Source organism: Penicillium solitum, assembly GCF_028829755.1.
Source record: "Penicillium solitum strain IBT 25940 chromosome Unknown utg000001l_segment0_segment0, whole genome shotgun sequence".
Taxonomy (NCBI): Eukaryota; Fungi; Ascomycota; class Eurotiomycetes; order Eurotiales; family Aspergillaceae; genus Penicillium; species Penicillium solitum.
Window position 1 is genome coordinate 2,982,156 of NW_027072121.1, and position 22,804 is coordinate 3,004,959.

Sequence of the window (22,804 nt, forward strand, 5' to 3'; positions counted from 1 at the left end):
CACTTGACTTCTCATTGGTGGATTCTGGGGAATCGAGATCCACCTAATTTCTACAGGTAGTAGTGCCTACCTCATGATAGTCATGATATGTCGGAGATACGTACCTGTACGCTCCAGCCACTTCAATGTTGTGGTTTACTACAGGTAACTCAAAGCGTTAGATTGGATCGGTGGGTCTGTCATTGCCAAGAATTTTTCAGGCTTCCAGGCAACAGGCCTTTGATATTGGTGATGGGTGTATCTTTTTCCTCGTCGTTTATTTTTTGGTGCATTTTTGTGCTTGCTATGCTATCGTACGATCGATGGTATTTAGAGAACTTTTGTTGTTTTCCGGATATTCCTTAATTTCAAGTATTGGGCATCTACGTACTCAACGAGATACCATGAAGTATACAACGTTGTTCTTCTTATCCATCGTGGTTGTCTCGGGCTTTCCTGGAATGGACATACTCCTGAATGATATAAGGAGCCGGCAATCTACAACTGGGACAAGTGAGATGATTGGAGATTTGATAGACGGTGCTACGACTGCGGTTGGTAGGCAAGTTCGAGAATGTATCACAGGTGCTGGATCATGCGAGAACCAAGACCAAAAGGTTCGCCCTTTTCTACCCTTAGTATGTGTACACTCAATTTAACTGTGGATAGAGCTATAATCGCCCTGGCGACCTAGGAACTGCCCTCTGTCAGGCTGATTCATGTTGCGTCTGGGACTTTGTACAACAAGAATTGGTCAAGTCATTTCGTAATGGAAATGGGACGTGCAACAGCCTTGCTCGAGCCTCTGTGAGACTTGGGTTTCATGATGCTGGGGCATGGTCCAGAAACAGTGGCGCTGGTGGTGCTGATGGCAGCTTGCTACTAAGCTCGGATGAGATCAATCGACCAGAGAACAATGGTCTACAAGAGATTCGAACTAAGGCATTGCAGCTCTTGGATAAATATTCAAAACATGGTGTAACTGCCGCTGACTTGGTGCAGTTCATGCACAACGTCGCTACTGTAACCTGCCCTCTGGGTCCTAGGTTGCTGACTTTGATAGGACGCCGTGATCGCCGAGAAGCGAACCCCATGGGTCTTATACCAAGCAACAACGCTACGGATGCAACATTTCTCATTGAGCTCTTTCAAAACAAGACCTTCACAGCCCGCGATCTCGCAGCTTTACTCGGAGCGCACACTGTGGCTCAGCAATTATTTGTCGATCCTTCGAAGGCAGGCCAGACACTCGATTCTACGCCAGGAGTTTGGGATATGAATTTCTACCGCGAGATGGCATTGCCTGAAACCCCTTCGTAAGGTTACCAATGAAAGCATCGCCAGCTTTAGAAACTGATTTTATACAATGTTCCAGGGGCGTTTTCCGGCTGCCAAGCGATGAAGCCCTTTCTCTAGCTGACGGCACCTCCTCACGTTTTGAGGCATTCACGGTTAGTTTCTGTTTCTCAACTCCCAAGTTTCATCCAAACTCAATGCCTCTTTCGAATACTAACATGACATGATACTCTTCTAGGATGTCACCTTCGGTCAGACGGTCTGGAACCGAGAGTACTCGGCGGCATATGTGCGCCTTAGCCTTCTTGGTGTCAATAACATCAACCGACTTACCGATTGTACCAAGGTACTACCTGATGCTGTGACCTCCTTTTCCTTGACATCCTCATCACCATCTCCTTCTTCATCTGCCGTCCCATTGTCGTCAAGTGAATCCGGGTACATGATATTCTGTGTTTTACTTTGCATATTCATATTGGTGATATGAATGATGTCTTCGAAAAGAGGGGGAAACAAAAGCAGGTTCTTTGGAGTTAGAAAGCTCAGAAGTGTACCGATTATAAAATTGTTATTTTATCATCGAAGGGCTCAATGTTTAATCAGTGTGAACAGTAGCGTAGGTTAGCGAGAAGGCCGGCGAACAACATCAAAAATAGGTGGAAACATATTACAGTGGAGTATGTATGAACAATATTCGAAAGTGGTAAGAGGTAGGACAACCTGGAGTAATTTCTCGTACGCCATGGAGCTTGATTTCTGATACACCTCGGCGCAAGTCGTGTATTGCGACACGAATCGAAAACATTGCCACTATACAGGCTTTACAATCTAGTCGACATGCTGACATCCAATCCCACAATACCTCCGTCATGTTACATTGTCCACGTCAGAGGTATTTCAATACATACACAGCAAGAGACGCTCACATGGCCGCTATCACAGATGTGTGCGGAAGAACTCCGCCAGCTTCGGTGCGCTCCGATTTGTGTGATCGTATAGGTCAATGTGCGAAAGCCCGGGAATAATATAAAGTTCCTTTGGTTCCTGGGCCTGCTTAATTGCAACTTGGGAGAAGTAGAGCGTATCGGCATCCGAGCCAGCAATCATCAACAACGGACGGGGAGATATAAGTTGCAGGTATGCGTAAGAACGGTATGTAGCGATTAAGTCAAGACTGCGCCAAAGGTGCCAGTTTGGTGCTGTTTCAACATGCCCCCTTGGGGTCTGGTAGTAATCGTATGATTGTTGATAAAACACTGGCATGTCGGGTCTGACATCCGCTGCAGTCTGTGGGAAGATCCGGGTCAGATTCGTCTTCCCGGTCTCCTCTTCCCGAATGCGCTGGCGTCCCGCCTCCAGTAGCTGGTCTCGAAGCCCATCTTGCATCGGGCCACCATATTTCCCGAATCCTTCGGAGTATAGAGTTCCTAGGTCGATGCCGCTGACAGTGGCCACCGCCTTGATGCGCTTGTCGGTCTGAGCAGCAAATGGCACATAGCCTCCAGATGCGCAAACTCCCAATGCTCCGATCCGGTTGGGGTCTACGATTTCCAAGGTTGAGAGGTATGTCACGGCGTTTCGGACATCATCGGCGCGCTGATAGGGGTTCTCGAGGTACCGCGGCAAGCCACCACTTTCACCTTGGTAGGCAGCGTCGAAAGCGAGGGTGACGAAGCCGGTCCGCTCAGCAATCTGTCGGGCATACAGGCCAGAGGTCTGCTCTTTTACGCCGCCGTGCGGATGTCCAACCACAATGGCGGGACGGGATGTATTCAATGTCGAGTTGGTCGGTGGGACGTAAAGATGAGCCGCCAAAGAGATGCCATTGCTGTCAAAGTGCACCCATTGAGGTCGCAGATTGGCAGCCTTTGTGAGCGCAGAGAGAAGAAGACACGGGAAAATGTTCTTGGAAAAATGCATGGCTAATGCAGTAGGTGAGGGAGACTGGGTAAAAGATTGATAGTCAACTCGTGACTAATGTTGCAATGGAGAGGGATAGGGAAGACTCGGTTACACCTTATATAGCGACTTTTACCTGTTCTAGCATTTCCTCCTCATGGTTAAGTCACGAAGATCATTTGATGTTGGATCATGATGACCATACGGACTCCGGGCTTAAGGTCAGACCCCCGTGGACGATAACGACATGTAAGTAAGCAAAGTATATTGCCTTGGAAAGAATACTCAATATAGGCCGCGTCAGCGCCACTCCATGTGAGTAGGCATCTATGCTGCGGTATTATAACCAAAAACAACTAGTGCAGGCCGCGCCAATGCAGATGGCCGCTCATTTCCCCAATCTCCCCATAACTGACCAATTATATAAGAAATGTCATCAATCTGCAGATCCATAGTTTAACGTTGGTCGATCCCTTTCTGCAGGCTAATTTGGTCTCTGATCGACAGTCTTGTCACCCATTCTAGGCTGTGCACTCCATGATCATTACCAATCGGATATATCGTGCTATTTATTGCCATTCTTACATTTCAGAACGTTTGCCAAGCAACTGCGCGAAGTATTGATTGTGATCTCAATCAATATAAAATCATCTCGCCTACATTATATAGGGGTTATGGAGTGGCACATTATCAACCTTTCCCCTATAGTTAATGTTCTTCAAGCCTTCCTATAAAAGGATAGTTGGCGGTCCTCATTGTCGGCAATTTTATGTATTCTAACCATGGCCTTCGTTATATTCTCATTGTCTCTCCTCTTCCTCCACGAACAGCCTGAAACATCCTTGGCGACCTGCTTGGCATTGGCAACAGGATATACCCGATTATTCTCCGATAGACCTTGGCAACTTGGCAGATTCATAGATAGATATATCCCTATACCTACAAACGCATATATATGTGTGAACATCTCGTTGTAGTAGACCACTTGTCAATTATCTACTTGAATTCATCAATCTCGGTACTCCAGCTTACGCCCTTGCGCTCAATCCCCGATGTTGCTGTTTACTCTGGAGCTTGGGCTCCTTGGAGCGGTGCTTTGCCATCTTACAACGGCAAGCCCATTGACAGCCAGACAACACGCAGATCCCACTGCCATCGTCAAAAACGGAACATACACTGGTCGCTACAACGCTGAGTATGACCAAGACTTCTTTCTAGGAATTCCCTATGCTCAGCCGCCAGTGGGCGATCTACGCCTCCGCAACCCGGTCTCTCTCAACACATCATGGGACGGAAGTGCTGATGCCACTACCTTCGCCTCGGCCTGTTACAACATCGGGGCACCCCAGTTTCCCGAAATACCATATTCGGAGGACTGCCTGAATCTCAATGTGGTACGACCGAGCGGCATCAAGTCAGGCGACAAACTGCCCGTGGGTGTATGGATCCACGGCGGAGGCCACACAACAGGGTCAAACCAGGACCCCAACTACAACATGACCTTCCTTGTCCAACAGTCCGTCGCTGCAGGCAAGCCGTTCATTGGTGTCAATATCCAGTATCGGATGCAACTGTTTGGCTTCATGTTTGGCTCGGCTGTCGTGGATTCCGGCGTTGGAAACCTTGGCTATAAAGATCAGCATTTGGCGCTTCGTTGGATCCAAGAAAACATTGCCGCGTTTGGTGGAGATCCTTCCATGGTGACTATCTGGGGCGAGAGTGCGGGAGCAGAAAGCACAGGAGCCCAATTGGTTGCATACGGCGGTCAAGACCAGGGTCTCTTCCGAGGAGTCATGCTACAAAGTGGAGGTCCTATTAATCCATACCGATACAACACTCCAAAGGAATGGGATGTCTACTACCACAACATTCTCCGGTCCACCAATTGCAGCAGATCAGCTGATACACTGGCGTGTCTTCGGACCGTGCCTGTCGAGTCACTCTTCGCCGTTTTCAACAGCAGTGTGGCAACCTCAATCCCATCTTGGGGTATGGAAATCGACGGAGACTTTATTCGGGAGAATGCTCGTGAGGCGCTTGTCGCTGGACGGTTCATCAAAGTGCCAGTATTGCATGGGCAGAACAATGATGAAGCCACAATTTTCTCCATCACGGGTGTCAACACGAACGAAGATTTTTATGCCCAAGTGAGAGAACGGACCTCTGATAACGCCACTGTGCGCGGTATTGCGGCACTATACCCAAATATTCCCGCCATTGGAATCCCATCAACATTAGAAGGCCGACCATCTGCAGCACTGGGCTTCCAGTACAAACGCATTTCGGCCTTTATCACAGACCTGATTTGGCATGCGCCTCGCCGGTTGACCAGCCAAATATTGGCCCAACACAACGTCCCCAATTGGAACTACCTGTTCAACGTGAGGCCCAATGGAATGCCGCTATCAGCTGGAGCAGCTCATTTCACCGAGGTGTCATTCATGTTCTACAACATTCTGGGTCTTGGATATGCGGAATCACCATTTGCCAATACGCCCACAAGTTATAAAGAACTGTCGAATATCATGTCAAGGTATTGGGTCAACTTTATTGTTGATGGAGATCCCAACGGCGCTGGTGGTAAGTTTCAATTCGTTACTTTATATCGGCTGTGTTCGAATTCTTTATTATCATGTCGATTGAGGTTAACTGGTTCGTGTTTCATAGTTACGAACCAGTCTCACTGGCCTTCATATTCCCTTTCAAACCCGCAGCAGATGACATTCGATGCCAACACCACTGAGCTTTCGTTCCCCACGCCAGACACATATCGTGCAGCACCGATTCAATATATTATTAACCACCTGGGATGTTCTTTTGGAAGGTGATCGTTCCCCATAATCCTTCCCATAATCAGGGGATTTCCGACACATTGGTTTGAGTATAAGCATGATTAATCCAGCTGGTGTAAATTAAGTCGTGACCAAATTATATTTCTACCTTGTTCTGAAGGGTTTCTCACAGGATTAAGCCACAACATGGCATTGTTCCCAGGGCAGAAGTAATTGCTGCCGCAGACCTAACCCTCCTCCTCCACAACTTTGATACCTCCTTCGGCGTGTTTTCCCCCTTGAAGGATGTCACGAACTGTCATTGTAGTCTCCGTGTGTCTCACGCCCTCAAAGATTATATCAATCTCCTCCAGCGTCTTATTCTCAGTTGCTGGGAAATAAAAGTACATGATAGGGACCTCCACCGATAGATTCCAGAAGGATGTGATGAGGTAAAATCCCCAAGCGGACCAATTCATAGCATATGGGATTGCGAATGTATTGAGGAATGCTGTGGCGTAACAGACAGCGCTGAAGAACGAAATACCATTTGCACGCATCGAGTATGATAACACCTCGACGGGGTACAGCGTCGCAAGTGGTGTCCACACAAGAGAATAAGCACCAAAAAAGAGGAATATCATGGCCACTTCAGCAGCGGAGGAAGAAACTGTTGGGTTATTTCCAAATTCTTTTGTGATAATAGCGACGATTATGAGTAGTAAAGACATGACGACGGTAGAGCCCACTAGCGCACGATTAGTTACTGACGCTTTCTATTACATTCTAAGAGGAAGAATATGTGACTCACAAAAGCCTCTGCGACGTCCAATTTTATCGGCTGCCCAGGCACCGGCAGCGGAGGTGAAAAGGTTGAAAACGCTCATTCCAATGTTTATACCGAGCTGGGTTTTCGTATCCTGAATACCTGCAGCATCGAGGACGCTGCTAAGGTAGTAAGTAATGATGTTGTTGCCACTCACTTGACAGAAAACTGAGAAATCAAGTCAATAAGAGTAATCTCAAGTTGCGGGCTAACAACGTACAACCAGTGGCCGCAACGACAGCTATTCTCCATCGATTGGGGCGAGTTTGAACTAGAGCCTTGAGATTCGTCTTCTGCATACATTTCTCATGCTCCAATGTTTGGCATATCTCGGTGTACTCAATGTCGACAAGCGTAGAATCTGGATCTCCATTGCCATGATACCTGATGAGAATGGCCTTCGCTTCATCATGACGGTCTTTGTAAATGAGCCATCGCGGGCTTTCAGGGATGAATGGTAGTGGGATAAGGCAGCATATCGAGGGGATAAATTGCAGCTTATCACTTATTAGAATAGAGCTTCGAAATCTAGCTTTTGAGACAATGGGCCAAATATGTACTTACCAGAGACGGAAGACGCCAAGACCACGTGCTTTCGATGTATTGACTTCCATATGTGATACCTGCAGCCATAAGACTGCCAACATACCATGAGCAGCCATATAAACCAGTTAGCATGACGCGATACTTGGGTGGTGCGATTTCTGAAATATATCTGGAAGGATTTAGCAAGTGTAATCACAAAAGTGAAATCAGATTGCAGCGTACGTTGGTGCAGCAGTGGCGCCCGTAGTGACAGAGACTCCCACGAGGAGTCTACCGCAGCAGAACATGACCTCGTGGACTGCAGCCCCCTGGATGGCAGCTCCTGCCATTGCCAGAATTGCTGTAATAGCGATGCCCCATCTTCGTCCCCAATTATCGATGATTGGGCCAGCAATAGGCATGGCTATCACCGATCCCACGAACACAATGGCAACATTGAGCGCAAGCGTTGTTGTACTAAGCCTAAAATACTCGGTATATGAGGGTAATATTTGCAGGCCATTCTACCAAGCCATTAGCACAATATTCACAAGCATAGTTTGTAACTACCTAGGGAATTTGTTATTACCATCATGGACGAGTCATAACCCTGGGTTGCGGAATTCGCCGTTGCGACGAAGCAGATCATAAAGAGAAGATACAAAGAATCCCCATCCTCCTTGGTTGTTCGTGGGGATGGACTTCCACTTGATGGCTCCATTTTAGGCAAGTCTTCGGGTCTCAAGGAAAGAAGATGGCACAAATTGAGTTATAGATAAAGGTAGAAGAATCAAATAACGGTCCTCCCCTAATATTCTGTCGGTAGAAAGTGTAGATATTTAAAGGAATTTGAAGCCCAATTGGACAGTTGATCCCCTCGTATCCAAATCTTACAGTCGATGGAAAGGCTAAATTATGAAGCTGCAGTTGTCTTATCGTGAGCGCAATGGGGATACCCCGCCTAGTAATATACAGAAAACCATTAGAAGTTGCTTTTCTATCTATGTGAGTTGGTAGGTTTACCCTAAGCCCATCCTGGCATACGGCTAACACTAGAGTAAACTAGTCCCTAGACGCCACGGACATCTGATGGGATGGATAAGCTTTGGACTCAAGACAAAGAGCTGTCGAGCGTTCAGTGGGAGGGACAGTAATACCCTATATAGTAATAAACAGCACTTTGTAAAGGGTCAGTTATACGCTATAAGGCTAGATCCCGACTGTGAGATAAGATGGGCTGAGTTTATTTCTTCCTATTCCGGCATTTTACCACAAGAGGCTTGCTTCCCGAGATTGTCAGAGTATGGGAGTCAGATCGTAATTTAAAAATGTCTCAAGGTTCTTTTTTAATGATTCAGATAAGCAAATACGACACGGTGATTTGATCGGAGCTTCGCTATCCTTCCCCAACATCGCTCAAACGATATGGCTTTACGTACAGATTAATTTGCATCGGTACCATTTGATTGGTTCCCCAAACGGCCAAATAGGGCTTGTTTGAACCGCTAATGTACCTGTAGACAACCTATGCTGTCACTAGCTGAATGAACGGGGTCATAAACGACCGCCAATGCTACAAAAAAAACGCAGTTTCTCTCTCTGGTGAATTATCTCTTCTTGTCTCGATTCCAGCATTCAAAATGGCGACCAGGGATATTGATACTATGGTGGAAGCCCTGACACTCGAAGAAAAGATCCTATTATTGTCAGGCGTTGATATGTGGCATGTTCCATCTATTTCAAGACTGGGAATAGGCTCCATCAAGGTAATGATATTTGATCATGCGTTCGTTGCAACAACCTCCATCAAGCACACCGGATTTAACAGATGGCTGAGACAAAATACAGACAACTGATGGACCATCGGGCGCACGTGGCAAGTTCGCCGTCGATGGCCCCAAAGCTGCGTTTATACCCGGACCGGTTTGTCAAGGGGCGACATGGTCACGAGCTCAAATCCACAAGCTAGGTCGCTTGCTTTGTCGTGAAGTCAAGACGAAATCTGCCCACGTTCTCCTGGCTCCAACAATATGTTGCGCCAGGAACCCTTTGGGTGGACGTAACTTTGAGTGCTTTGGCGAAGACCCCTTGCTGAGCGGAAAGCTTGCCGAGCAATACGTGAATGGAGTACAAGAGACCGGTGAGGTTGCAGCGACTGCGAAACATTTGTAAGTAAATCCTAAAGGGCGTTCTCTGGAAGGATAAACATTCCTTGCGTGAGGAAAATCTTGCCAACGATAAAACACAGCGTCGCGAATGAGCAAGAACATCTTAGATTCAGCATCGATGCTAAGATCTCTGAGACGGCACTTCGAGAAATTTATCTTCGACCATTTGAGATGATTGTGAGGATGTCCTCGCCGCCCAAGTGTATCATGACATCTTACAATAAAGTGAATGGCCAACACATGGACAGCAATATGCCCATAACCAAGGATATTCTTCGGAATGAATGGGGCTACAAAGGCCTGGTCATGAGCGATTGGGGTGGGACCAATTCAACAGTTGAAAGTCTGCTCGCTGGTCTCGACCTAGAAATGCCAGGCCCGCCTGAAAGGCGCGGAGAAAAATTACTGCAGGCGATCAAGTCTGCTCCGAGCAATGATCTTTTGGCTGCATTCAACGCTTCAGTTGTACGAATCTTGGCTTTGGCCGACAAGTTTGATTTGCTGGGCCTGAGTTCGGAAGAGGTAGATCGGACACGAGATAGTCAAGAAGTGTCCTCCACAGCCCCCGAGGACATACAACTGATGCGAGAGGTTGCTGCCAGCGGGATCGTCCTTCTCAAGAATACAAAGCAAACACTGCCGCTGCAAGCCAATAATATTCACAGAAAACAGATTGCTTTTATTGGGCCCAATGCGCTGAATGGAACTCCCGGTGGTGGTGGCTCAGCAAGCATGAATCCTCAGTATCTGAGTCAACCGATGGAGTCTTTCAAGACTGTTGTCGCTAAGCATGAGATTGATGTCACGGTCAAGTATGCTCTCGGTGCTTACTCGCAAAAATGGCTTCCTTTGTTTTCCAATGACCAGTGGGGGATAAACACGTCGATGGAGTCAGACAACAACCCTCTTGTTCGCGTTGAGTATTTTGCTACAAACGATTTCACGGGGCCTGTTGTGGAGACACAATACCGCAATAGCTCCAATATCGATGTTTCCGATAGCTGCCCTGTCGATTTCCAGGTTGATCCTGTCCCGCCATATTCCTACCGCGTGACATCCAATTTGGTCCCCACGGCTACCGGAGAACATTCGTTTAGCTTGAGCAGTGTTGGAGGGTCAAGGCTATTCATAGATGGACAGCTTGTTATCGACAATTCACACTGGACGGAACTTGGAGAGACTTTCTATGCCTTTGGCAGCGCTGAAGTGTCAGCCAGTAAGCTTCTGGTTGCCGGCAAAGCTTATACAGTGCAGGTGGAGGCTTGGGTCAATATCTGCGAATTTTCTGCCAATGCATCGAGCGCTGATGCAAATCACGTCTTTGCTGCTCATCCTTCTGTCCGCATCGGGTATCTCCAGCAGATCCCAAGCGCCGATAAACTAATTTCTGAGGCTGTCGCACTAGCCAACGAAAGCGCAGTGACCATAGTCGTGCTGGGACTTAACGAAGAATGGGAAAGCGAAGGGTATGATAGAAAGAGTATGGCTTTGCCAGGGAGCCAAGACAAATTGGTCGAAGCTCTCATATCGAGCGTGGAACGTCCCGAAAGCCTCATATTCGTCAATCAATCAGGGTCGCCCGTGGAGCTTCCATGGATTGACAAAGCATCAACTTTCCTTCAAGCGTGGTATGGAGGTCAAGAAGCTGGAAATGCTCTGGCAGATGTTTTACTTGGAAACACCAACCCCTCCGGAAGACTCCCAGTCACATGGCCACGGCGTTATACAGACCTTCCATTCTATTGGAACAAGGAAACATGGCCAGGTATTGATGAAGTTGTCAAATATAAAGAAGATACCCAAGTCGGCTATAGATGGTATAATCACCATCCGGATGTGCTGCCTCTTTGGTGGTTTGGCTATGGCCTGAGTTACACTATATTCTCAAGCAAACCCACCAATGTTGATGACATGGGGATCTACTGGTCAGTCGAGGTGCAGGTTAAGAACATAGGTACGGTTGATGGCCAAGAAGTTGTACAAATTTACAACTGGCCCACAGGCCAAATAGAGAAGACTCTTCTCGTCGGCTTTGACAAAACGCCATTGCTCAGGCCGAATGAAGAGATAACTATCCATGTTCAAGTTCGAAAGCGGGATGCTGCTCACTGGATTGGGGGTAAATGGGTGCTGGACGAGGGGGGGTATGCGTTCGGTCTTGGGAACGGGGTCAAGGATGCGATGAAGACGAGTTTAGAGATCAAGGTCGAAAACCACACGTGGTCGAGCCGGGAGTATGAATAAACAACCGGGCAATCCCAATCAATCAAAATCAAATCAAGTGGTTGCAGTTTAAGTAGTTGCGTACTGACTCTATGAGCCCTTCATCCCAATTGAAGCAAGTACTCGAAGCCAGGCATCTGATATGGGATATGATGATGCTTCCCAAACAGGAAAAATGTGCTGGTTAGAAAGAGAACGGCTAGTGAAAGAAATTTCTAAAAAAAAATTAATTTTAGATAGCTGCAGAGTGTCAGTCCAGAGTCACTCAGTGAGCAACGAGGATAGATCGCAAATGCTGAGTGGCATCTCACTATTTACACAAATCCTCTAGCAATTCCAACATGCGTTGCTGCAAATTCACAAGCTCAGACTTGGCAATTGGCGACGGGGTGGTTCCAGTGGACTCAGTCTGGCTCCGTGGCTGTGAGCCTTCTATTTTGGATGGGTTATCTTCAACCAACTCCTTCCGAAGCGTAAAGAATGGAATACCCAGACCGCGCAATTCGGCAATGATAGCATCTCCCATTTGCACGGCTGCCTTGTACACCTTTGCATCGTAGGTTGCAATCTCTGCGGCAAACTCCTTTTCGGTCTAATGGCAATTAGTCGGAGCGAATAATGAAAGGGGATATTGAGAACATACCGAGCCATCTTCCTCTTTTACTGGGGCACCGATCGACCTCCTTTTTGTTTAGCGTCAGCGATTGGTCAATAGTAAAACACTGCAGAGCAGTAGCATAAAAATAAACTCACAGGACTGCATCTAGCTCCCTCTGTTTCTCAGGACGACCCTGCTGCTGCTTCAACAGTGCCTCACGGGCTTGGAACCATTGTTGTTCATGACGATGTTGACTTCGGATCACACCGCGAATGCGAGCTTGGGTTTCTTCGTTTTGACCCACGGTGCGCATCACATGTTTTAGTGCTGCAGGCCAAGTTGTGATAGTTGAAGAGTCAGATGCAGAAGTAGAAGTGGACGGTCTCGTTATCCTTGACTGCGGCGGTCGTGGATCTTCCGAAGGTTTGGATTTAGACGATATGATTTTTGGCGGATGAATAGGTGTGGGTACATGCTGGTTAGAGCTGCCTTGGCCCTGAGAAGCTAGACTAGACAAGGTGCTGAGGACTGAGTTCAGGTCCGAGGCATTGTAGAAGCCGTCTCCCATATTGCAGTAATAGTAGGGCCTCCCGGTGGAACCTTAAAAAATGTGTATGTTGGTCCAAAAGTTGCTTATCAATATATCAGCCCCAGTAGAATAATTGATAAATAAAGATTAAAAGTGGTGAGTGGAGATGGATGTAGATGTCAAGTGTTCCAAAGACGGTCGACAAAGGATATATATATCAGAAGAAAGATAGAGAAGGGTGTGTTTAGAGAGACCAGTCAATTTTGGCAAAAAGAACAAGAGGTATAATTTACTGATAACATATAAATTTAAAAAACTCCTCCAAGAATGAGCTTAGAGAACCAAGAGAACCAAGAGAGCCAAAAGAAGATTGAAGTCATATCAGTTGAAGCTGTTTGGATGTCTTGGCACATCTCCCGTACTGAAAATTTACCTTCCACCTGCAAATCCCCCGGTTTATCAACTGTCTCCAGCTCCATCACCCCACCACGGCCCTCCAATTGCCTCCAGCCAATTTCCAGTAATATTAATTTGATTCTCAATCCCTATATTGAGGTCTATCCCCCGAAACCGGGAACTCCCAACATGTCCCGATCCGCCGCAGACGCAACGCGGTTCACGGCCACCGGGCCCTACGCCAACTCCAAGACCGGCGGCGCGTACCAGGCCCCAGACTTTGGAAAGAAGAACACCAGCACGAAGTCATCACCACAGCAACTTGGCCCGAATGGCCAACCGGAGACACCCAAGGAGAAGGTGGAACGACTGCGAGCACAGGCACGGGCTGCTCGGAAGTCGCAGGCAGCTGGAAGCGGAGCGGATCGATGGATTGAGTCTGGGCGGAAGTTTGCCAATAAAGCGCACAAGGGAATGGTCTATTCATTGATTGCCGCGTCCGGTATGTTTCCTGCCCCGTGGAATAAAATGTGCAAAACACCAGCAAAACAACACACGATGCTCCGAAGTCCGAGTCAGCGATGACAACCAACGGACCCCCCAATTCATCCCTACCGGATTTATACTAATCCTTTTGGATCATACTAGGTATCTGCGGTGTCCTTACGGTCTACTCAATGGTTTCGCTCACGCTCTATAACCGCCGCCAACGCACGCTTTGGATCGAGAAGGAACTTGCGACTCTCAAGGACGCCGAGGTCGCCTATGCCAACGGCACCGCAACTACCGAACAGCAGGAGCTCTTGAAGAAGGAGAAGATCGGTGAAATTATGAAACAGAAGCGCGAGGAGGAAAAGGCACAGAAGCCCTGGGCCAAGGCGAAGCGATTCCTCTTCGAGAAGCTGAACATGGAAGATAGCGGTGCCAAGACTGCATCAACATCCGCATCAGGCTTGGCTATTGAGGGTGCCGACAATGCCCAAGGTAGTGTTATGGAGGCCGTGCAGGCTAAGCAAGCTCTGGATGCTGCGGCAGTGAAGACTGGCGCTCCTTTGCCCGGTCAGTTGGATGTGCTCGCTGAGAACGTGGAACAAGCTGCGAAGACCAAGACATCGAGCTGGACTGGCTGGTTGACAGGGCGGTAGATGGGTGTCACCTTTGGTCCTCCAAGCAAACAAAAAGAGCGAAGGATGGAATGGACGGGCCGAGTGGCATAACGTCCTCGAATGCAATGCTGATCTGATTTCATCATCTATCAGCGGACATAACCTGGATCCACCTCTCCCCCTCCGCTGATCTTCACTTCTCACCATCTGCAATACTTTTTTCTCTTGCATAGCAAGTCGCGGTCTTTCTCGTGGCCTGTTTCCATTCTCCCAGGGGGTTTCCGGCGTTTCTTCTTTTATCTTTCTGGAATGTGTTCCTAGTCAATATAGTCTGTCCTGACACTCCGAAGGGGGTGGACGGGCGGGCTTCCATGTATATCGTGTACAGTACATAGATCTGCTTCATTCTATCTGCTCTCATTTCAACTCCGTATCCATCTTCACATCCCTACAATGTAACCTACTACGGTGTATACTACATGTAAGTACTACCACTCCCACTAGTTACCCACTAATAGATCACTTCTTAACAGTGGTTTTCACCGAAACAGACCTTTCTAACCTAAGTTTCCGCACTAATCCCCAAAGAGGGAGGGACCCATCCCCAACACCGGAGAAGCGCTTTGCCGCGGGCTTAGGAACCACACATGGTCCATGCATGTAGTGGAGCAGCAAAAATAAAGGTTTCTTATAAGAGGGTAGACCCTGGAAAAAAAATAATATAGAAAAGGAGTTTCAGCCATTGATCACGTTTTGAAAACTTTTGTCCACTCATACTAATGAAATCCTCAGCCCCAGCGAAACGCAAAACCCTCATAAATGGTTTTTTTTTTGACACCGACTACACACATTCACACATTCACACATGAATCCCAAGGGTGCTTCCCAAGGAACAAGCTGGAAAAAAAAGGTACAATGGAAAACCGCTGAAAACCCGAGAAAAAGAAACAAACAGGCACCGAAACGAGGTATCTATGCCAGACCCGTTCTCTCTCCCCTCCACGGAAGAAGGGCTATGAAAATCAGAGACAAGAAGGGCATCATCTGGAGAAGAAAAAACATCTCTACTGCTGCGCTTTACGGGCAGCACGACGAGCACGAACACCATCAGCAAGATCCTCGAGCACCTCAACAGTCATCTCCCAGTTAATGCAAGCATCAGTGATGCTGACACCGCGGAGAAGAGCCTCGGGTCCCTCGGGGGGAACCTTCTGGTTACCCTCGTAGATGTTGGACTCGATCATGACACCGATGATAGCAGTCTCACCCTCACGGAGCTGGTCAGAGACCTCCTTGGCAACGACGGGTTGGTTAAGGTGGTTCTTGTTGGAGTTACCGTGCGAGCAGTCGACCATGAGGACCTCACGCTGCTTCTTGGCGCGGAGAGCCTCACGGGCAGTCTTGATGCTAGCGCGGTCATAGTTGGTACCTCTGTTGCCACCGCGCAGGATGACGAAACCGTGCTCGTTACCGGAGGTCTTGGTGATGGCAGCCAGACCCTGCTTAGTGACACCGAGGAAGCGGTGGGGGTGCGAGGCGGCGCCGATGGCGTCGACGGCGACAGTCAGGTTACCGTCGGTGCCGTTCTTGTAACCAATGGGGAAGGACAGGCCCGAGGCGAGCTCACGGTGAAGCTGAGACTCGGTGGTACGGGCACCGATCGCGCCAAGAGAGATCAGATCGGCCAGGTACTGAGGGGAGATGGTGTCGAGCATCTCGGAGGCGATGGGGAGTCCGGTGCTGGTCAGGTCGGTGTACAGCTTACGGGAGACGCGCAGACCCTTGTTGATGTTGAAGGTCTCGTCGATATCGGGATCGTTGATCAGTCCCTTCCAGCCGACTGTTGTGCGGGGCTTCTCCAGGTAGGCACGCATGATCACGCAGATGTCCTTCTCCAATTTTACGGAAAGCTCCTTAAGCCGGCGGGCGTACTCAAGTGCGGTATCGGGGTCGTGGATAGAGCATGGTCCGACAACAACGAGCAGGCGATCATCGCGCTGCTCAATAATCTCGACTGCTTGATTCCGGCCGGCACGGACTGCCTCAATGGCACGAGCGGGCTATACAGACAATTGCTGTCAGTTGGTGCGCTTGGAAGTTTTGCCATGTCCCCGCAAAGAGCGGGGTGAAGAAAAAAAAATAACATCGACTCACCGCGGGGATCTCATTCTGCAAGAAGTAGGGCGACAGCAATGGGTCGTATCCGAGGACTAATAACAAAAGACCATCAGTATCTCATCTGTGCACATGTGGCTTTGGGCCACAATTCCACAATTCCACATACCACGAGTGTCCTCGTTGACTTCAGTAGTGTTGATGAGAGGCATGATGTTCAAGAAACACTAGTGGTGATTAGTATAAATTATATAGAAGATATAGAAGATTATCGAAGAAGATTCCTCTAAGACCAAAATCCTTTAAATCAGAAGAAATGACTCACAAAGTTGGACCGTGTCAAGGGGAAAAATGGCACAAAAATTAAAGAGGCAAAAGTGGGCCGAGTGATTTCGTGGGACAAGGGATGGGTTTTTGTACTGGCAAGTACATACTGTGCTATTTATGGGACTTCTGGAGTTTGATTTTTATTATTATTGATTTTTAAAATCTAAAAATTAATTGTGTTATTTCCTGCATGTTCAGCCTGTAATCTGTAGGGGAATATAGGTAGATCTAGTTGGCTTGGCTGTCGAGTGCATATTATGAGAGATCCAATCACCGGGCTGAGGATGACCACACACAATGTACGGAGTATGTACGGAGTACGGAGTAGTGTATAGTTAACAATTGTCCTACTGCTTTTTCACCGACAGGATAATTCTCCCTCCGACCTGCATATCATGTCATGTATTTTCGTTGTCATATTACTCCGTAGCCATTCATTCTCTTATGTACTACTTGATTGGTCAAATATGTGTTATTGATGTATCATGTAGAGGTAACCTAATCAGGTAATGATCAATAGAACAGACTAACAAGAGTGAGACCAAATTAAAGTAATTCTCATTGAAATTAGGGACATCTCTAATTAACAAAACAACCTAATTAAGCAAGCTAATTGCTATTATTCGTCTCGGAATGGTCCAAATTGGAAGCTTTCCCCCCAGGACTATATAATCTACATATCTACGTACTTTGTACTTCCCTTCTGATACGTTCTTTCCCAAACAAACTCTTTCCCTTGCATTACATTGGAACTCTGGCAGTGAGATCATTTTCAAAGCGAGCCCTTGAGGGCCTGGAGTACTCAGGCAGGTAAGTCACATACATCTCTCTCTCTCCGCTCATCCCAGCCACTATTGAAGATAGAGAGTTTGCCATCCTGCACCCCTGGGCTTAAAACCTTCCTCTGCCCTGTCAACCCATCCGGCCAATTGGGACAATTTGTCCCCATTCGTGGTCCAGCATGGCCAGCCTTCGCCAATTCCAACAGAACCGTTCAGCCAGGTGCTGAACATCAATGAACCCAAGACCACCCTCACCAAATTGGCCAGTGGTGATCTCTCTCCCCACCTAGTCCAAAAGGTTGGCAAGCCCTCGCTAATAATCCCGCACACCTTAACCAACAAATATTTCAACATCAATGATCCTTCCGAGCCCACTCCCACCAGGGCCCATTCCTCTTCTCTGGCACCTAAGCAAGTACCTAGCCTACAGTGGAGTTTAACCCTCATCTTTCTAACCCCAAGGATAAGGGCGGTGCATCGAACACCGTGAACATGAACTGTCCACTTCCATGCACTCGCTCTGTCGGTCCAGTCAACGAGAATGGCTTCGCAGTGGTCACCAAGACCTGGTACCACTATAGTTCTATAACGGACTGGGACTCGTAGTCTTCGGAATTTTCTCGTTCGTTTTGTTCCAACCTCCGATCTTTCCCCGTCCCTCGAATCCACACCCGAGTCCAGTACCTCGGCCGGCCTGATGGAAAGTCTCGCACCACTCCCTTCCAATGTGTGACATTCCCTTGTAGTCCTGGGTCGATTTAGGCTGCTACTCCTAAGGGATTATATAAGAGCGTTTGACCGCTAGGCCAAAAGATCATAAAGATAAGAACATCTGTTTGTCTTTGCAGCGGTATATGTATTAGGTCCCTAACGAATGAAGGGACCACAGCCTTATCGCGATCTCCCCACGTGACTTCTGAGTCAGCCCTGGAGAGTTCTATCGTTATCGGTTATCGTTATCGAGGCGCGTCTGACCGCCTAAGTAGTATTACTCGCTACCTAAGTAGTAGCTAGATAGGAGTAAGATTATCCTTTTCTGCACTTCCTATAACACATCCATGGATAGCTTCGAGACTATATTAATACATCATCTCTTACCAATCATACAACTTGTACCAATCGAGGTACCGTTGCGGATTATTCCCACGTGACCATCGAGTTAGCCGCGCAGGACGCGCGGGTCCAGGTTTGTCAACAAGAAGTCCGCTTTATTCTGGGATTTTGCCGAGGTTGCCCTCAATGTTATCACCGGACTCCTGGTCATATAAGTCGTATTTTCTTTTATTTTCTTTTGATTCATTCGACTCATGATTTGTATGAACAAAATGACTTCGACTCGACGCCTGTGAATGACATGAATGGTGCTCAAGGCCTCGTGCTCAGTTTTAGTCTCTGTTTCTGAACTTAGCTTCTTCGAATGATGAATTCATTATCTATTACACTACGCACCTCGACCTCTCCTTTGATGCGCCAGCTAGCTCAACACAGCACTAAGCCGTCGCACCCACCTGGGCACGTAGAGATTCCACACTCGTAATTTGCCTATAGCACCTTGCTTTGAACTTCTATCTAATTTCTTTTCTTGGCATCCTTTGTTACAGCACTGATTCGCTTAATGGTATGGGCATTGTTCTCTAACCTAGAAGTGGGACAAGTTGCAGCTCTTTGTTCTACTTCGATGGGATATCTAATTCTTAAAAGTAGATCTCGATTCTTATTTTGATGTGCTTAGGACTCTTAATTCTGTAGTTTTCATAAGGGAGCACTTTGGAGCTTTGCTGAAATATACCCCGGGGCCACCTAAAATGTTGATATGAAGCAGGTACGCTTTTATGTTTGCTTCTAGACTCTACCTGCTTTGACTGTGATTGTCCTTCTCTTTCTTTCCATCTCCCATTTACCTTTGTTTTCAACTGCCCCTCTTGATTTTTAATCTTTCCTTTCTTCCTCACTTCAACTCTCTTGACTGACTAACTTCATCTCTGAGAAAGCACCTTCAGCCACGATGCCTTCCATGCCTGGAAGCCTTGCTCCTGTCCGCATCGGTACAAAGAAAAAGAGGCTCAAGGAATCTGAGTTGTTGGAATTGGCTCGCGTGCCCCGAGAGTCACAGATACCCCAGAAAGAGAAAGCCCACCATGCATCTCAGGTAAGCACACTGGTCCTGACCTCAGGATCACCTTGGAAGAACCTCACTCGCCTTTTCTCGATGCACAAAGACCATGCTTTCAAATACTGATTATTATGGCTAGAGAATGGAGGGCTGCGTGCACAGCTCCACTGCACATGGTCCAAGCACCAAGGGCAGCCGCCACCACGTAGGTGGCTCTCCCGAGAAGACCGCCGAGATAGCCCCTGCAGACCGCCGCTTCCGTGTTGAGGACGAATACCCCGCCCGCTTCAGCTTGAAGGAAATCGAAATCGACATCGGCTTGTGGATGTGTCTTGCATGTCCCACTTCGACCCGCAAATGCCTGGACTGCAAACAATACGAAGGCCACGAAGACTCTCTGGTCATCGCCATTCATGGAGAATGTCTCACCGAAAAGGATAGAAAACGTTCGGCAATCGGAGTATTCTACGGCCGCGGCAACGCTGGCAACATCTCCTGGCCCATTCCAGGTAAGGACGACCACAGCCACACGACCCAGATCGCCGAGTTGACCGCCTGCCTGCGGGCATTGCGCAATGCAGCCTCCATCATTGCCAAACGCCGCAACATGATGCGCAAGGGCAAGATCCTCATGCCGCTGAATACGTTTGTTGTCAAAACAGACTCCGAGTACCTGGTCCGCAGCTTGACGGAGTGGTTGCCCAAGTGGAAGAAGAATGGATGGAAGACTTGCAAGGGAGTCCCGGTGGCCAACACTGAGATGTTCAAGCTGGCAGAAGCTGGCATCACCATGGTTGAGATGGTCGTTCAGGTTAAGTTCTGGCTTGTGCCCAAGGAGAACAACCTGGAGGCTACTTGCCTGGCAAAGATGGCTTTCATGGAGTAATGAGCAAGGGGAACTACCTATGTGCCCTGAACCAGGGTTATCAATCAGTTCATCACAGAATTTCCAAATGGATTCAAAGATATCAAATTCGGGAACGTCGACATTATCCTCGGCTTAGCTTCCGGTTCCAAAGTGCCGAACCGAAATGGCTGACATAAGCATCCGATGAGGTCCCGATGTACAGATTAGAGTTGCATGGCTGTCATTAGGATTATTCAGTATTGTAGAATATCCAGAGGAAGGTTTGTAGCAAAACGATTAGCAGACTTAAAAGACTAGACTATACAACTAGAAGTTGGAGCATCCAACAATTTCTCCCCACATTTCGCGGGAAACCGCTTAGCCGATCTTCAGTGCCGCGGCCACTCAGGAACGGGAGTCGACCAAACTACTTCCGACCCCGGAATTTTGTCCGGCATTTGCTTATAAGTAATTCTGATGTCCCGGGGAGTGTTGGAATGATTTGTTGCCGGTTTCTCTCTTTTCTCTTTGTTGCTTACTTTAGCCATTGTACAGATGTAAGTAACTATCCCAGAGCATGATATTCAAGTCGAAACTAACAGCGCTGCGAAAGACCGGAACTACCCTTGACTCTCGGTATACAGCTTTCAACTAATTCCAAACAATCCAATCAACCTACAAAATCATGGCTTCTCCAATTCCCCGCGGACTCCGCCAAGTACTCCAGAAGTCCCCCAATGATATCGTCATCCTCTCCTCGCTGCGCACACCCGTCACCCGCGCTAAGAAGGGTGGTTTCAAGGACGCCTACCCAGAAGAGCTACTCGCCAGCGTGCTGCAAGCAACACTGAAGGCAAACCCAAACCTGGACCCCGCCCAGATCGACGATGTGCTCATCGGTTCCGTCCTACAAGAACTAGGCGGCGCCAAAGCCGGCCGCATGGGTCAGATCCACGCCGGCTTCCCTCACTCTGTGCCCTTCAACACGATCAACCGCCAATGCTCATCCGGCCTGGCAGCGATCACAACAATCGCCAACGGCATCCGCGCCGGCGCTATTAACGTCGGCGTCGGCGGCGGCATGGAATCTATGACCCGTAACTACGGCTCCCGCGCCATCCCCACAGTCCTCTGGCCTGAGCTGAAGGAGTCCTATTCCCAGGACGCCCGCGACTGCATCATGCCCATGGGAATTACCTCTGAGAACGTCGCATCCCGCTACGGTGTCTCCCGCGCAGACCAGGACGCTTTCGCCGTCGAGTCCCACGCAAAGGCCTCTGCCGCACAGAAGGCAGGCCGCTTCGAATCCGAAATCGTCTCTGTCACTACCAAGACCCTCGACCCCGAGAACCCAGATGCCCCCGCTAAGGAAGTGACAGTCTCCCAGGACGATGGTATCCGCCACGGACTGTCCCTCGAGAAGGTGGGCTCACTCAAGCCCGCTTTCTCGCCTACCGGTGCCAGCACCGCAGGTAACAGTTCGCAGGTTAGCGATGGTGCCGCTGCTGCTTTGTTGATGCGTCGCTCCACCGCCGAGGAGCTGGGTCTGTCTGGTTCTATTAAGGCGCGCTGGGTCGCGTCTGCTGTCGCGGGCTGTGCCCCCGATGAGATGGGCGTTGGCCCTGCTGTTGCCATTCCTAAGCTTCTGCAGGCTGTTGGCGTTGAAGTTCCCGAGGTTGGTGTTTGGGAGATTAACGAGGCTTTCGCCTCGCAGGCGCTCTACAGCGTTCGCAAGCTTGGTATCGACCAGGCGAAGGTTAACCCTAACGGTGGTGCTATTGCTATCGGTCATCCCCTCGGTGCTACTGGTGCTCGTCAACTCGCTACCCTGCTGCCTGAGTTGGAGCGCAGTGGCCAGGAGATCGGCGTGATTAGTATGTGCATTGGTACAGGTATGGGTATGGCGGGCATGTTTGTCCGTGAGTAAATCTTTAAATATTTTTAGTTGCTTTGCACAAAATGTTCTTTTTGTCGATTTTCCTTAGTATGATACCAGCGTTGCATGTGTATATACAGTTCGCATAAATGATTGTTTTGCCTTCCACAACTATAGCTTGTAGCCGAAGACTTGAGGGTAGGATCTAAGAAATACTTTTGAGGTATATTACATGCTGAGTGTAGTGTACTCTCTAATAGTCAAAGTAAGATGTTATTGTACTATATTTTTTCTTTTTTGGTCTACTTATTGGTAGTTTTGGCGGGTTGTACAGATGTGAAATAGCATCGAAGAATGTTTCTCATTGAACATCGAGCGTGGACTTTTTGAGATATAGAAAAGCAGAAACAGATAGAACAAGCCACACC

General features: G+C 48.3%; 10 protein-coding genes across 10 annotated transcripts; 6 read left to right on the plus strand and 4 right to left on the minus strand.

Moving 5' to 3' along the window:
• Positions 1-497: 497 nt before the first annotated feature.
• N7455_001139 (heme peroxidase) lies at positions 498-1,762 on the plus strand (the record flags this gene model as incomplete). Its single annotated transcript, XM_065603947.1, has 4 exons — positions 498-617; positions 649-1,295; positions 1,355-1,430; positions 1,514-1,762. The coding sequence occupies 4 exons, from the start codon at positions 498-500 to the stop codon at positions 1,760-1,762; spliced, it is 1,092 nt and encodes a 363-aa protein (XP_065462438.1).
• Positions 1,763-2,211: 449 nt separating this feature from the next.
• On the minus strand, positions 2,212-3,195 carry N7455_001140 (alpha/beta hydrolase; the record flags this gene model as incomplete). Its single annotated transcript, XM_040951291.2, has 1 exon — positions 2,212-3,195. The coding sequence occupies one exon, from the start codon at positions 3,193-3,195 to the stop codon at positions 2,212-2,214; it is 984 nt and encodes a 327-aa protein (XP_040817678.2).
• Positions 3,196-4,226: 1,031 nt separating this feature from the next.
• N7455_001141 (uncharacterized protein) lies at positions 4,227-6,002 on the plus strand (the record flags this gene model as incomplete). The annotated part of the gene is made up of 2 exons (XM_040951026.2): positions 4,227-5,754; positions 5,842-6,002. The coding sequence occupies 2 exons, from the start codon at positions 4,227-4,229 to the stop codon at positions 6,000-6,002; spliced, it is 1,689 nt and encodes a 562-aa protein (XP_040818423.2).
• Positions 6,003-6,193: 191 nt separating this feature from the next.
• Positions 6,194-8,017, minus strand: N7455_001142 (sugar porter family MFS transporter; the record flags this gene model as incomplete). The annotated part of the gene is made up of 6 exons (XM_040951485.2): positions 6,194-6,693; positions 6,757-6,939; positions 6,992-7,268; positions 7,336-7,486; positions 7,540-7,820; positions 7,886-8,017. 6 exons carry the CDS (start codon positions 8,015-8,017, stop codon positions 6,194-6,196), a joined length of 1,524 nt encoding a protein of 507 aa, XP_040818629.2.
• A 919-nt stretch (positions 8,018-8,936) lies between these two features.
• N7455_001143 (beta-glucosidase) lies at positions 8,937-11,708 on the plus strand (the record flags this gene model as incomplete). The annotated part of the gene is made up of 3 exons (XM_040951518.2): positions 8,937-9,062; positions 9,145-9,464; positions 9,545-11,708. 3 exons carry the CDS (start codon positions 8,937-8,939, stop codon positions 11,706-11,708), a joined length of 2,610 nt encoding a protein of 869 aa, XP_040817914.2.
• Positions 11,709-11,997: 289 nt separating this feature from the next.
• On the minus strand, positions 11,998-12,853 carry N7455_001144 (DUF2458 domain-containing protein; the record flags this gene model as incomplete). Its single annotated transcript, XM_040951870.2, has 3 exons — positions 11,998-12,279; positions 12,331-12,370; positions 12,441-12,853. 3 exons carry the CDS (start codon positions 12,851-12,853, stop codon positions 11,998-12,000), a joined length of 735 nt encoding a protein of 244 aa, XP_040817656.2.
• A 288-nt stretch (positions 12,854-13,141) lies between these two features.
• On the plus strand, positions 13,142-14,521 carry N7455_001145 (cytochrome c oxidase assembly protein COX14; the record flags this gene model as incomplete). The annotated part of the gene is made up of 2 exons (XM_040951022.2): positions 13,142-13,712; positions 13,859-14,521. 2 exons carry the CDS (start codon positions 13,142-13,144, stop codon positions 14,353-14,355), a joined length of 1,068 nt encoding a protein of 355 aa, XP_040817931.2. The 3' UTR covers positions 14,356-14,521.
• A 528-nt stretch (positions 14,522-15,049) lies between these two features.
• N7455_001146 (3-deoxy-7-phosphoheptulonate synthase) lies at positions 15,050-16,849 on the minus strand (the record flags this gene model as incomplete). The annotated part of the gene is made up of 4 exons (XM_040951468.2): positions 15,050-16,376; positions 16,471-16,526; positions 16,601-16,658; positions 16,757-16,849. Coding segments are annotated over 4 exons (1,203 nt in total), but the record flags the coding sequence as incomplete, so codon positions are not given.
• A 2,696-nt stretch (positions 16,850-19,545) lies between these two features.
• N7455_001147 (uncharacterized protein) lies at positions 19,546-20,539 on the plus strand (the record flags this gene model as incomplete). Its single annotated transcript, XM_040951519.2, has 2 exons — positions 19,546-19,689; positions 19,793-20,539. 2 exons carry the CDS (start codon positions 19,546-19,548, stop codon positions 20,537-20,539), a joined length of 891 nt encoding a protein of 296 aa, XP_040817596.2.
• A 646-nt stretch (positions 20,540-21,185) lies between these two features.
• On the plus strand, positions 21,186-22,427 carry N7455_001148 (uncharacterized protein; the record flags this gene model as incomplete). The annotated part of the gene is made up of 1 exon (XM_040951783.2): positions 21,186-22,427. One exon carries the CDS (start codon positions 21,186-21,188, stop codon positions 22,425-22,427), a length of 1,242 nt encoding a protein of 413 aa, XP_040818569.1.
• Positions 22,428-22,804: the final 377 nt, after the last annotated feature.